This window comes from Mus pahari, chromosome 6 (genome assembly GCF_900095145.1).
Source record: "Mus pahari chromosome 6, PAHARI_EIJ_v1.1, whole genome shotgun sequence".
NCBI lineage: Eukaryota > Metazoa > Chordata > Mammalia > Rodentia > Muridae > Mus > Mus pahari.
In genome coordinates, this window is record NC_034595.1 from 10770254 (window position 1) to 10783665 (window position 13412).

The 13412-nt window shown below is 44.6% G+C and overlaps 1 protein-coding gene across 1 annotated transcript in view; it reads right to left on the reverse strand.

Annotated features, from left to right (window-relative positions):
- Ctnnal1 (catenin alpha like 1) overlaps nt 1-13412 on the reverse strand; it is a 66886-nt gene that overhangs the window by 28578 nt on the left and 24896 nt on the right. Inside the window, exons 3-7 of the mRNA XM_021200117.1 lie at nt 10885-11072; nt 7927-8046; nt 5201-5290; nt 3945-4115; nt 1717-1917 (exon numbers count right to left, since the gene is read on the reverse strand). Coding sequence (XP_021055776.1) covers nt 1717-1917; nt 3945-4115; nt 5201-5290; nt 7927-8046; nt 10885-11072 — 770 coding nt within the window. The remainder of the gene's footprint in view (nt 1-1716; nt 1918-3944; nt 4116-5200; nt 5291-7926; nt 8047-10884; nt 11073-13412) is intronic.

Sequence of the window (13412 nt, forward strand, 5' to 3'; positions counted from 1 at the left end):
GAACTCAGAAATCCGCCTGCCTCTGCCTCCCAAGTGCTGGGATTAAAGGCGTGCGCCACCACTGCCTGGCCACCCTTTTGTTTTTAGCATAGCTGAATACCAAAATTCTATTTCTAAGGAGCTACACAGCCTTTCTTTCTCAGGGAACCCCCAGGTCACCCACTCTCAGTCAGGCTCCTTCCTCTCCTACTCTTTTTCTCTAAGTAATCATTGCAGGTCAGAACCACATACTTAGGGTTTCTAGTTCTTTCTTTAAGGTCTGCCTTTCCTGCTGAGACTATGCAAGTCACAGGTATTCAAGTCTCTCAGCCAGCAGATCAGCGTCAATCCCAATGCCTCTGGGAGCCTTCTCGAGACCTTTCCCACTTCTAACTTCACTCTCTGTATTGCCCTCTGCATGGAATCTGTCAAGAAACTTAAGACGGTTTCTTTGTGTCCTTGTCCCACCTCCTCCTGAGTTTTTCTATACTGTAAGTCAAGGTGGACAGAGTAGAGTTCTGACCCCTGGCAAGGGAAAGGCATTCAGTTACAACTGTAGGAAAAATAATAGGGAGCACTTCTAGCACACAGAAGCAAGAGCCGAGTGCTCTGGAATGTGTGCAGTGTGTGAGATGTGGAGCTGGTAGTAATAAAATCACTCCTCCAACCTGAGTATTTCATCACAAGAAACTTAGTGTTCTGTGTTGAGCTTAGGAGTCATCACTAAAGCAACCTCCTCTTCATACTACAGGGCACAAACACAATTCAAAGGCAAAGCACTGCTCACAACTCTTATACCATTATAGGGCAAGACTCCCAGGTAATGTGTACTGTAGGAATGTCAAGGAAATATTCCCCAAACCTGTGCTTTCTCTCTACTCTTTATGTAAGGTGCCAGTACATGCCTTGGACCTCTGTGCCCCAACCCCCTTTCTGCAATCCACTGCTATAAGACTTGGGACAGCCAGGCAGTGGTAGCGCATGCCTTTAATCCCAGAACTTGGGAGGCAGAGGCAGGTGGATTTCTGAGTTCGAGGCCAGCCTGGTCTACAGAGTGAGTTCCAGGACAGCCACGGCTATACAGAGAAGCCCTGTCTCAAAAAAAACAAAAACAAAAACAAAACAAAAAAAGACTTGGGACAAACTTTCTGTGTTGTAACACCTCTGTAGTTTTCACCCACCCTCCTTGAGCGTCTCCCATATTGAGAATATGTTGCCCGGGCCTCTTAAGTGGCTGCTGGCTGCTGTAGTCCAGGAGTCTGAAAGGGCTAGACTTTTACCCGCTAGCCGGGTCTACCCTGATCTTCATTCATCTAGACCTCAATGAGCGTTCTAAAACAAGTCTGTAAACCAGCTGTGCTTGGAGTTAAGCAGTGCACAGCAGAAGAGCAGCAAACGCACGTCTCGGACCTCCAAAGGACCATCCCTCTGCTCTCCACACTAAAGATTTGGGAGAAGAATTTTCCAGAAGTGAGCTTGACAGAAGAAAGGGAAGAACAGGGAAACTATAGATGGTAGTGATGTCACAGACTGCAGCCTGGCCAAGAGGAGAATGAGCAGCATGAACACAGCATGTGCAGTAAGCTGAGGAAAAGCACAGTTTTGCCCACTGGAATGGCATCAAGGGATAAGCTGTGCTTGTCATGCACTGAGCCAATTCATAGTCCTTCCACATCTCTCTGAGCACTAGGTGAAGAGCTACTGCCTAAGATTTTCTCTAATGAGCACAGTTCTTACGGCTTGAATCCACACGGAAACGAACTGCTGCAGTTCTGTCCTCGCCTGAGTAGACAGCTCCAAGATGCGTTCCCTGTGCTCGTGGCTGGTGTAGGCAGAGTCAGTGAAGTCCTCCACACGCTCCAAGATGGCCTCCAATGCGGCAGAAAGGTTCTCCTTGGACTCAAAACAAACATTCTCCCGAAGAGCTTCAATATTCATCTGAGAGCAAAGGGACACGCATTCGTGTAAGTATCCCTAAACTGGGCTAACCGTGTCCTGAGATGTGCTGCCAAGGCCTAGGAAGAGTGCAGCCTGCACCCAATGGTCACTATCATCTCCAGTCAGCTGGGAGGCACTTTGTTCAGGAGTCAGCAGTGGCTATGCAAGGCCTTGTTTCAAGAACTGTTAATATAATGACCTTCCCAGGAGATCATACTATGGCATAAAAAGCTCTAGCGTGTAGAATTGAATACAAACCACAAACCAGCCTCCTCGTGAAGCATCTGCCGATAACAAAATTGCTCAGGGCAAAATCCCACGGAGGTTTGCACTCAAATGGGAAGGTGTGCTGAATGCAATAATAAAATCGTTAAAAATGATATGGATAGTAAGTAAGAAACAGATGATGATGACTGAGACTTTAAATAATTGAAACCTAAAAGTTAATCATGTACAATTCACATCATTTATTATTTTTTGGTTTAGACCCAATGTGTATGTGTGTGTGTGTGTGTGTGTATGTGTGTGTGTGTGTGTGTGTGTGTGTGTTTGAACAGCAACTTAATGAAGTTATACTGATGTTTTTAAGGCTATTAAACTGTTTACATAGTCATATTTACTTATTTACAATAAGTGAAGAACAGAAGAAAGAAAATTTCCCTCTACATATTATTTTCTACATCAAAAAGAAACTGGTGTTAAGGCAGACATAGTGCTCCATGCCTGTAATGCCAGCAGTCATAAGGCTGAGGCAGGAGGATTTCAGTTTGAGATCAGCCTGCACAACATGGCTGGGTCCCATGGTGGGAGCACCTCCTTAGGCAATGGTCAGCAGAGAGAAAAATTCTCTCCACTGTTTTCTTTCACTCCCTCTTCTGACCTCAGCCTTCAGACAAGGTCAAGGTGCAGCAAGACAGAAAGAACATGACGTCCATCTCAGCCCTGCTTTTTAAAGGGTGTGTAACCCTTAGCATATCAGGGTAACTTTGCAGGGCCTTGGTTTTCCCATCTTGAAAATAAGGGCACTGTACTAGATAATGCCATAGGGCCCTCCTGATGAGAAGTCAGACTTCCTGGCATCAAGTCTCAGCTCTGGTACTGAGGCAGCAAGTCCATCTCATCTCTGTCTCTCGGTCTTCCTAACAGCACCCTGAAGAGAATGGCAACGGCACCCATGAGGAGTCCAGGAGTCCATGCTGTGAAAGCACTCGGACTGAACTGGCACAGAGCGAGCACTCCAAATGTTAGCAGAATTTACTGCAGAGCTATAATGTTGCTGATATTGCTCAGCCTCGATGTGTGGACCCTATCGCACAGGAAAAGCAGGGATCCCAGCAGAGACCGTATGCTGCTCGGAAGCATCGCAGATGGTTCTACACAGAGGAGCTGTGCAGGACTGCTGCTGGAAGCAAAGACCTGTGTTGTCTGTCAGCACAATCCTGAGCCTGGGTTGCTCACTCTTAGGCTTCCCACAGTGGCACTACATTAAAGAAATATGTTCAACTTTTTTTTTAAAATATGTGTATAAGTGATTTGCCTGTATGTACATATGTGTACCATGTGCCATGGAGGCCACATAGGGCATCGGGTGCTCTGGAACTGGAGTTAAAGGCAGCTGTGAGCTACCATGGAGGTGATAGCAAATGCTCTGCCCGTGCTCTCAACCACTGAGCCATCCTTCCACCCCTTGAGATACACTGCTTTCTGTGAAGTGCTACTCTAATTTTTTTTTTTTTAATTATGTGTATGGTGCAAGATGCAGGAGGGGGAGGGGCACATGAGTATGGGTACCAGGAAAACTAAGAGTGTGTCAGATTCCCTGGGGTTACATGCAGTTGTGAGCCAACTGACCTAAGTACTAGGAATCTAACTTTGATACTCTTTGAAAGCATCCAGCACTCTCAGCCACTGAGCCATCTCTCCATCCCCAAGACGAACCACTCTAAATCATTACACAAAATACTCTACATAATGATGCTCTCTTAAATGAGAAAAGAAAACAAGCCAAACCTACTCTTTATTCTTACCTTCAACTCTTTAATCCCAGTAAAAACGCTGACAGATGAGCTGTCGCTCTCTCCGCTGAGTCTGCAGTCAGTCACGATCTCAATGACCTTCTCCAGGGCTACTCTCATCCGGTCAAACACTCCTTCTTTGTTTTTGTGGGCTGACTCACAGCTGGGATGCCTGAGACACGTCTTCAAAACAGTTGAGGTTTTTATTTTAATAACAACTTGTGCCACGACACATTAAAAATCGTACAGAGAACATGCCAGGCTAATAAAAATGGTTTTTTACCCAAGTCTCCTGGGCCCCTGGCTCCCCCAGCCGCCTCTCCTCACTAGTATGGAAGCAGGGTGAGTAAAAGTGACAGAAAAGTTAGGTGAGTGACCAGAGAGCAAAGCTACATCTTCAAACATCAACAGCACGGTCATCTTAATTACAGGAATGGAAAAACCCGACACCGTTATCACAATCAAAACTGTCTTATACAAACTGTCTCACACAAGCCAGAACCAGAAAGGAGTGGGGGAAACTGGATGAGGTGCCAGGTGACAGTGGCTGCATCTTTCACTTTTAAAACAGGATGTAAAGAAAGACATACTCCAGGTTCTAGATCCGAACAGAACATTCTGCCTCCGCTTTTGTGACTCCACTAATCCCAGCACATCAGTAAATACTTGCAAAAGAAAAAGCAATTTTCTACAAACTCAAGTGGAGCCATTTACCAGCTCATCCCTGTACCAATTGCTGGAAACACACACTCCTGGCCCATCATTTTATAAAAGTAGAAACAAAGGAGAAGCCGTGCATTCATAGGAGAAACCAATAGAGGCTGCATCCCACACCCTCCACCGCTTCTGTTTAACCAAGTCTGCCTTGCCCGGCTCTCACTAGATTATCGGCCTGCCAAGCTTGCAGAGAGTGGATATGCCAGGCAGCTATGTTCACAGTACTCCATCCACTCTCTTCTGCTTAGCTGCTGAGTCAAAGCAGGCTCAGATGCAGGAGCTGGGGAAGGAAGGCCAGCACTCCTGATCATTGGTACAGAATCCACTTGGTTCTAAGTTACTGTTTTCATCTCTTCAAAAATACCAAAGAGGGCTGGGGGTGAGGCTCTCTGGTGGGGTACATGCTTAGCAGGCACAAAGTTCCAAGTTCAGCTCTCAGCATAAGAAAAAGAACAGATGAAACAGAACAGGAAAGCTCCCACATCGGATGCGTTTGCCCAGCTGTTTCTCACCACTGACTGACGTGGGTGACACCGAAGGCTCTTTCTTACCTTTGAGGCTGTGAGGAGCATCATCGTACCCTTTTCAAGCACGGCCCTCGCCACGGCCATCCTGGCCTTTTTCTTCTCATCTTTCAAATCCTAGAGATGAAATCACATCACTGGGTAGGCTAAGAAAATACAAGCAACTTGATCTTTTGAAAAGCCATTCATTCATCAATAATAATGTTCAAAGTACCCAAGATGCTGAAGGGATCTGCAACCCTATAGGTGGAACAACAATATGAACTAACCAGTACCCCCAGAGCTCGTGTCTCTAGCTGCATATGTAGCAGAAGATGGCCTAGTAGCCATCATTAGGAAGAGAGGCCCCTTGGTCTTGCAAACTTTATATGCCCCAGTACAGAGGAACATCAGGGCCAAGAAGTGGGAGTGGGTGGGGAGGGGAGGGGGGAGGGAATGGGGGGGAGGGTATAGGGGACTTTGGGGATAGCATTTGAAATGTAAATGAAGTAAATACCTAATAAAAAATTGGAAAATAAAAATAAATAAATAATAATAATGTTCAAAAGGCCAGTCACACCATTCAGAAAGGAGCTGAGAATGTTTCCTGAACTGTCTGTGCTTTGGTGAAAACAGTCACACTCTTCACCCACAATTTCCCTCTCTGAGGTCACTGACCTGCAGTCCACGTGTCTGTGTTACTGTCTGTCTCCTCTAAAACAGAGGTTCCAGGGGGCAGAGGCTTTGGGTATGTATTATTAAATCCCCAGTGTCCAGTAAATAAGTTATGAGGATCTGCTGGGTGTGAGGAAAGAAGCTGGATGATGGGATGGCTATGTTCAGCATATTCTGGCCAAATTAAGAAAGAAAGGGCTTGAACTCTTGATACAAGTACTAAGAAGTCTTTTGATCCGGGCAAAGCAGTTACCAAACACCTCAGTGGGAAATTGCCTGCTACCCTATATCTGATGGGTTAGATTTAGCAGGTACTTCTGCCGGTGTGCTGGTGCATGCTTTCAATCCCAGCACTGGGGAAGCGGAGCGGAAGGATCTCTATGAGTCTGAAGACAGCCTGGTCTGCACGGTCAGTTCCAGGCCAGCCAGGGCTAGTCTTCAGCCAAAGTCCACGAGTTTTAAAAGATTCAACCATAGTTCCTATATCAATATTCTCCTTAACAATTTTATTTTCTTTTTTGATCTTTGAGGTAGGGTCTTACAATGTAGCACAGACTACCCTGGAAGTTACTAGATTATTTAGTTTGACCTTAAACTCATAGTGACCTTCCTTTCTTAAAATCTTAAGTGTTGAGCAGGGCAGTGGTGGCCACATCTTCCCACCACTTGGGAGGCAGAGGCAGGCAGATCTGTGTGAGTTCTGGTCTACATAGCAAGTTCCAGGACAGCCAAAACTACATAGAGAAACTCTGTCGATAGATAGATAGATAGATAGATAGATAGATAGATAGATAGATAGATAGATAGATAGATAGATAGATAGATAGATTCAAAACTCCATTTAAAGAAGAAGGAGGAGGAGGAGGAAGGAGAAGAAGAGGAGGAGGAGGAGAAGGAAGAGGAGGAGGAAAAGGAAGAAGAAGAAGAATTAGAGGAAGAATCCCAAGAGCTAGGATTACAGTAGTGAGCCACCATCCTGGTTCCATACCAGATTTCTAACTACAAATCAAAGTAACCGTGGAAGTTTCCAGTTGTGTGGCCAGCAGGAAACAGTCAAAAAAGAGCTACATGGGCTTGAGAATCTGAGTCACACCACACTTGCCCAAGTGATCCAGGAAATGTTAGATGATAAACTGTTCTTTATACTAATAATCTTTATAGGGAAGAGTGGAAGGGGCAAAGAGAGAGGGTGGTGAGAGAAAAAGAAAAAGAAATGAAACTGAGTGTAAAAGAGCAATGGCTTCAGATCAGAGCATAGACAAGGTGCCACACAGGTGGCTTTCAAAACTTTGTATTACATTTCTTTGTTGATTTTGTGTACAAATGCATATGTGAGTATGTGTGTATGTCTGTTTGTGTATCCATGTGTGCTCAGGCATGGGTATACACGTGCCACAGCACCCATGTGTGGGGGTCAGATGACAACTTGCAGGTGTCAGTCATTTCCTTCCACCATGTGGACCCTGTGGATTCAAATCAGGCAAGCGCCCTTACCTGCTCAGCCATCTACATTCAGCTTTTTTAGAATAATAGTAGTCCCCAGCCTGACATGTTCCAGGCCCATGTCCAACACCCAACTGTAGCAACAACCAGGAAAACTCCCAGAGGCATCTCAGTACCACAGGTCAGACCTGATGGATTCATAAGCAAACCCCCAAACCGGGAAACCCTATTCCAGACATGCTGTGGCTGTCCACCTCTCAGACTTAGAAGGGGTGGTCTGAATTGGGGAATAGGTCCCAAAAAACAGACATCAAGTTACGGTTGAAGACTAACAGGCTTCAGGAAGAGACTTAACCAAACTCCGTCCATTGGCAGAGTGACCTTAGACATTCACCTCAGGTTTGGTTTCCTTACATAAAACCACCAAGAGCAACCCCCAATTTGCAGGGGTGCACTGAATATTAAAGTCAATCATGTATATTAAATACCTAACATAATATAACCAATGCAAATGGAACAAAGTCATGTGTTCTTAGGAACAAGGTCATGGATGTAGTTAGTGAAGAAGTTAGTTCATTGATTAAAAAGATCATATTTCCACCCAAAGTAAAAGGTCTGAGTGTATGTGAAGACATTTCAAAGTGGTAAATACGTACATTTTGTCTGTCTCCCGTTAGATGTGCAAACTCCACCATTTCGTTTCCAAACTGGCTGAATATCTGAACAAATTCCTGAAAGCTCTTAACTTTCTCTAGCCTTTCCATGGTTGCAAGAATCTGCAAAACATAAAGTATTTTATTGGGCAACAAACAAGAAAGAGACTGAGACTTCCAGAGTTCAACAGAGTGACAGCAAACAGGGGAGGCTCGGAATTCTCTACACAGCCCTTAGTCTGGTTCTGAACTCATGATGATCCTCCTGCCTCAGTCTCTCAAGAGTAGAGATTACAGACACAGGAGTGACACTCCCCTCCCCCCTCCCTGCCCGCAAGCTCAATTTTCCCTTTAATAATAGTGACTCTTAAGAGACTCTGGGAAGGCTGTACTAATCACCTCTGAGGGGAATCCTTCAGTGACTTTCTGCCTTTTAACAGACTCCTCCAATTCTCTCTTGAATACACTGGGACCCAAGCTCCCAGCACTGGGACTTGGGGACACCGACAAAGCCACGTCTGAGCAGTAACAGCTCTGCTCACTCTTTCTTCTTCACACTGGACTTCATGGCTGAGCTCCTCTTCTGTGCATTTAGGGTTTTGTTTGTTTGTTTTGGTTTTTGACACACAATCCCTAATCCAGGCTGACCACATACTCCCTATGAAATGCAGGATGACTTTGAACTTTTTTCTTTCTTTCTTTCTTTCTTTCTTTCTTTCTTTCTTTCTTTCTTTCTTTCTTTCTTTTTTTTTTTAAGATTTATTTATTTATTATATGTAAGTACACTGTAGCTGTCTTCAGACACTCCAGAAGAGGGCTTCAGATCTTGTTATGGATGGTTGTGAGCCACCATGTAGTTGCTGGGATTTGAACTCCGGACCTTCGGAAGAGCAGTCGGGTGCTCTTACCCACTGAGCCATTTCACCAGCCCTGAACTTTTTTCATTTGAAGTACATGTGCATATAGTCATATGTGTGAACGAATGTGTGTGCAAGTGTATGTGTGTACACATATGTGGAGAACAGAGCTTGACTCTGGGTATATTTAGTATTCTGTCTCTTCTTTATTTTCTGAGGCAGGGTCTTAAACCTGGAGCTATCTGACTAGTCAGAAGCTGAAGTGTTGAGGCAAACTAAATCCCTCTCCTTTCTTTACAAAGTACCCAGCCTTAGGCATTTTGTCATAGTAACAGAGAGCTAACAAAGGTAGTAATAAGAACTAAGAAGGCAGTGAAGAGAAAAAACAAAAAAATACAACAAAAACAAACCAACCAACCAGAAACTGTACAGGTCATTGAACCAGAATTAGAAGAACCCCAGTTTGGAAGAAAATGGAAGGGAGGTGATCTACAGAGGGAGCAGTGGGTGGGGTTGGGATTCACAGTTGAAAAACAATTCTCATCAGTCAGGAGCTGCTGTGTAGACTAAACAGCTGCCAAGAGGCTTCAGAGAGTGAGGAGGGAACAGAGACAGACCGACACACAGTACAGACCAACACACAGAGCTACACACAGTACAGACCGACACACAGTACAGACCGACACACAGAGCTACACAGTACAGCCATCAGCAGAGGCTGTGTCCTCCACATAAGAATAACAGCAAATGAACGTGAAACATTCTCTGACTGTTTTTTCTAAGACAATCTACTGAGTTTTGGTCAGACCAAGATAGGTTAGAAAAACACAGATATCCTGTGTTTGCTCATTTTTAATGAGGCCATGGAGGGCATTTGGCCTGCTAACCTGCCCAGGCAGCTCAGGAAACGCAAGCAATTTCCACAGATAACAACTGCACACTGAGCCAGCCTCTGCTCAGACAGGCTCTCTTTCCTCTGTCATTCTCTCCGTTTCTTTTTCTCTTTAAACTTTCACTTTTTGGCTCCCTCTCCGACTGCAAGAATGCCTCTCTGCCCTGGCTGATTCAATTGCCCCCTCCTCACCTAGGGGATTATCCACAGAAAGCAAGGCCCTTGGTTCCCAATGATCCAGGGCACGCCCACTGTCTACAGAGGGAAGAGTTTAAGTTCCATTCTTAAATTTTGCAATTCTTCAGAAATATCTAAGGATTCTGCACTTGGAAACTTTGTAGCGGTGTATAATTATAGTTTCAGACAATATATATATATATATATATATATATATATATATATATTTTTTTTTTTTTTTTTTTTTTTTTAAGATAAGGTCTCATGTAGCCTAGGCTGGCCTCAAACTTCTATGTAGCTGAGGCTAGCCTTACTCTCCGGATCATCCTGCTTCTCCTTTCCATATATGGTGCTGATAATGGAACCCATGACTTAGTCCATGCAAGGCAGACATTCCATCAACTGGGACACAGCCAGAGCCCAGATGATTTACATTTGTCCTTAGCTTTTAAATTGTAACTCTCTGACTTAAATAAAAGGAAAAGACCTGAAGGATAGATACTTGTCAGCTAAGTCTCTACCACATACAATATCAGCTTAGCTTTTCTCCCCAAATTGCGTACATTAAAGGCTTTTGGCAGCAAGCCTCAATAAGATTTTTAGTGCTGCTGTTATTAAATGAGAAACATTGCTTGCATTTAGAAGTTTAGGCCTGGAGCTGGAGAGGTGGCTCAGTGGTTAAGGGCACTGACTGCTATTCCAGAGGATCATTGTCTGATTCCCAGCACCCACATGGCAGCTCACGACCATCTGTAACTCCAGTTCCAGCTAATCTCTGGCCTCTATGAGCACCAGGCGTGCACATGGTACACAGGCTTACATGCAGGCAAACAGTCATATACATAAAAAATAGATTTTTAAATGGAAATAAATAAGAGCTTAGGATCAGTAAATTGGAGATGGTAGAAAACACCCCATTTTAAACTCTAGGCAACAGGTGCTATAAAGAGTAACAAGCATTGCCAAATCACCTGGATTTCACCTCAACAAGGATTCTGAACCACCAGAGACACAAACACAGCCACAAGTGAGTACCTTGTTTCTCGATGTCACTATCTGCTTGATGACTACACGATCTGCCAGCAGCAACACTTTTGTCACTGAGGAGAGCAGCAGCCGGGCGGCCTGCACGACGCCTGTTTTGTCTGTCAGAACTGTGACCTGACCGTCTGAGTCCAAACGGCTCCGTTTGGTCACCTCTGTGAGTGAGGCAATTGTTTCACCTAAGAAAGGGGGCGGGGGAGATACGATGTTGGGAGTGAAAACTTAAACGAAAGACAGACTTTTCTCTCGTTTCCCGTGCATTTTAACCTGGGAAACATGAGGCATAGGAAGCAGCTCCGCCTCAGGAGGCTCCTAGGATGCTTTTTAGCAAAGCAAAGGAAAGCAAAACAACAACAAAAACAAACACAAATGTACACTCTCAGAACCATGACAAACTTTGACTCAGTCAAAAATACAATTTGTCTTTCTAGGAGTTTGGCCAACCACACAATCTAAAGGCTGCCTCTCTGCAAGACAAAAGAAAAGTCCCAAGAGGTGAGAACCAAACCTTAAGTCCACAGCAGTGAGCAGGACACAGTGCCCAGGTCTTGGGGCAGGGGTGGGAAAAGGAGACAGAGGGGGGTGCAGCAGGGAGGGAGGGGTACTGTCAATCACCACACCTGAAGGAGCTTGGGTCTGGAGGGACAAAGCTTTGGTCCAAGGGTTAACACCTTCAATAAAGGGAGGTGGGGCTGCAAGAACAAACTATAGATGCCTAAGAAATCTGTCTGCAGATCTGCCTGGGAGAGGGGGGGGGACAAGGAAGCCAGGGAAGATCCTTACCCTTAGAGTTCCAGCCCTGGCTGACCGGCAGGTTTGTCAGTGATGCTTGTTTTTGTTTAGTTCCGTTCTGTTCTGTTCTGTTTTAAGGCATGGTCTCACCACTGTGCAGCCAAGTTTCATGGCTGGCCTAAAACTTGCTGTGTAGACTGTTCTGTTTTGTTTTACTTTTTATTTATTTATTTATTTATTATATGTATGTGAGTACACTGTCGCTCTCTTCAGACACACCAGAAGAGGGCACCAGATCCCATTACAGATGGTTGTGAGCCACCATGTGGTTGCTGGGAATTGAACTCGGGATCTTCTGGAAGAGCAGTCAGTGCTCTTAACTGCTGAGCCATCTCTCTAGCACTGTTGTGTTTCATAAAAAGACAAAGGAAGGAAGGAATTTGTTTGGAGGGGGTAGGGTATGGTGTGGGGGGAGGGGGTGCCTCTGCTGAGGCATCCCTTCCTCTCTGAGGTACATTATAGAACAGAGTTGATTCAGGGTGTGGGGAGGAGAGTTGAGAGAAAGGCAGAGAGAGAGAGAGAGAGAGAGAGAGAGAGAGAGAGAGAGAGAGAGAGAGAGAGAGAGAGAGAGAGAGAGAAGTAGAGGCCAGCCATGAGCACGTGGAGAGAGAGGGGGTAGGGGAATGGGCAGTGAGTAAGGGAGAAAGGGCAAGAGAGGGAACAAGCAGCCCCTTTTATAGTGTGTCAGGCACACCTGTCTCGAAAAAACAAAAAACAAAAACAACAACAACAACAAAAAAACACTGGGTCCTGAGTTCAAATCCCAGAAACCACCCATAATGAGATCTGATGCCCTCTTCTGGCGTGTCTGAAGACAGCTACATGTATACTTATAAAGCGAGCAGAGGTCCTAAAAATTCAATTCCCAACAACCATCTGTTCAGCTACAGTGTACCCATATACATAAAATAAATAAATAAATCTTTAAAAAATTAAAGGTGTGCACCACCATGGCCAACTTAATTTTTTTTTGAAGATTCATATTATTTTTATTTTTTTATGTGTAAGAATATTTTGTCTCTATGCAGCTGAACCATGGGGGAGGGATACAAAACAGTCAATACTTTGAATGGCCAATTGTTGGGAACATATAAGTCACACAAAGACAGACTTAAAGCAGGGCAGCTGTTAATGTGTGGGCGAGAGGGTGTCAAGTCACAGACAGCAGCTATAGGAACATGAGAAGAAAGTGACTGGGAGACAGTGAATTAAGAAAATATAAAATTAGTATCTGACCGATGATAAGAAGAAAGAAAAAATTAAAATTATAAACCAAATCATTTAGAGACTCAGAATGGGAATGACAAATTTAGTTTCAGACAGCAGAAATTTAAAATGATACAGGTAGGTACACACAAAACACAAGCCATTAAATATGGATAACTAACAAACTGATCCTTTACCAATAGATAAAGTTTATGATAGCTATCCTCCAAGAGGGCTCCCTAAGAGCTCAGCCTGCAGGTACCCACATCTGCCATCTGTCCTCTCCTACATCACCTTTTGACTGTAGGCTGAAGAGAAAGTACACCACTTCTGAAACAAAGCAATCCAATCTGCTCAGGCTGACCAGAGAGATGGCTGTGACCAGAGAGCGTGCTTGTCACGCATGTCTGATACCCTGACTTTAATCTCTAGAACCATGATAAAGAAAACGGACTCCCAAGAGTTGTCATCTAACCTCCACACATGCGACCACACACACACACACACACACACACACACAC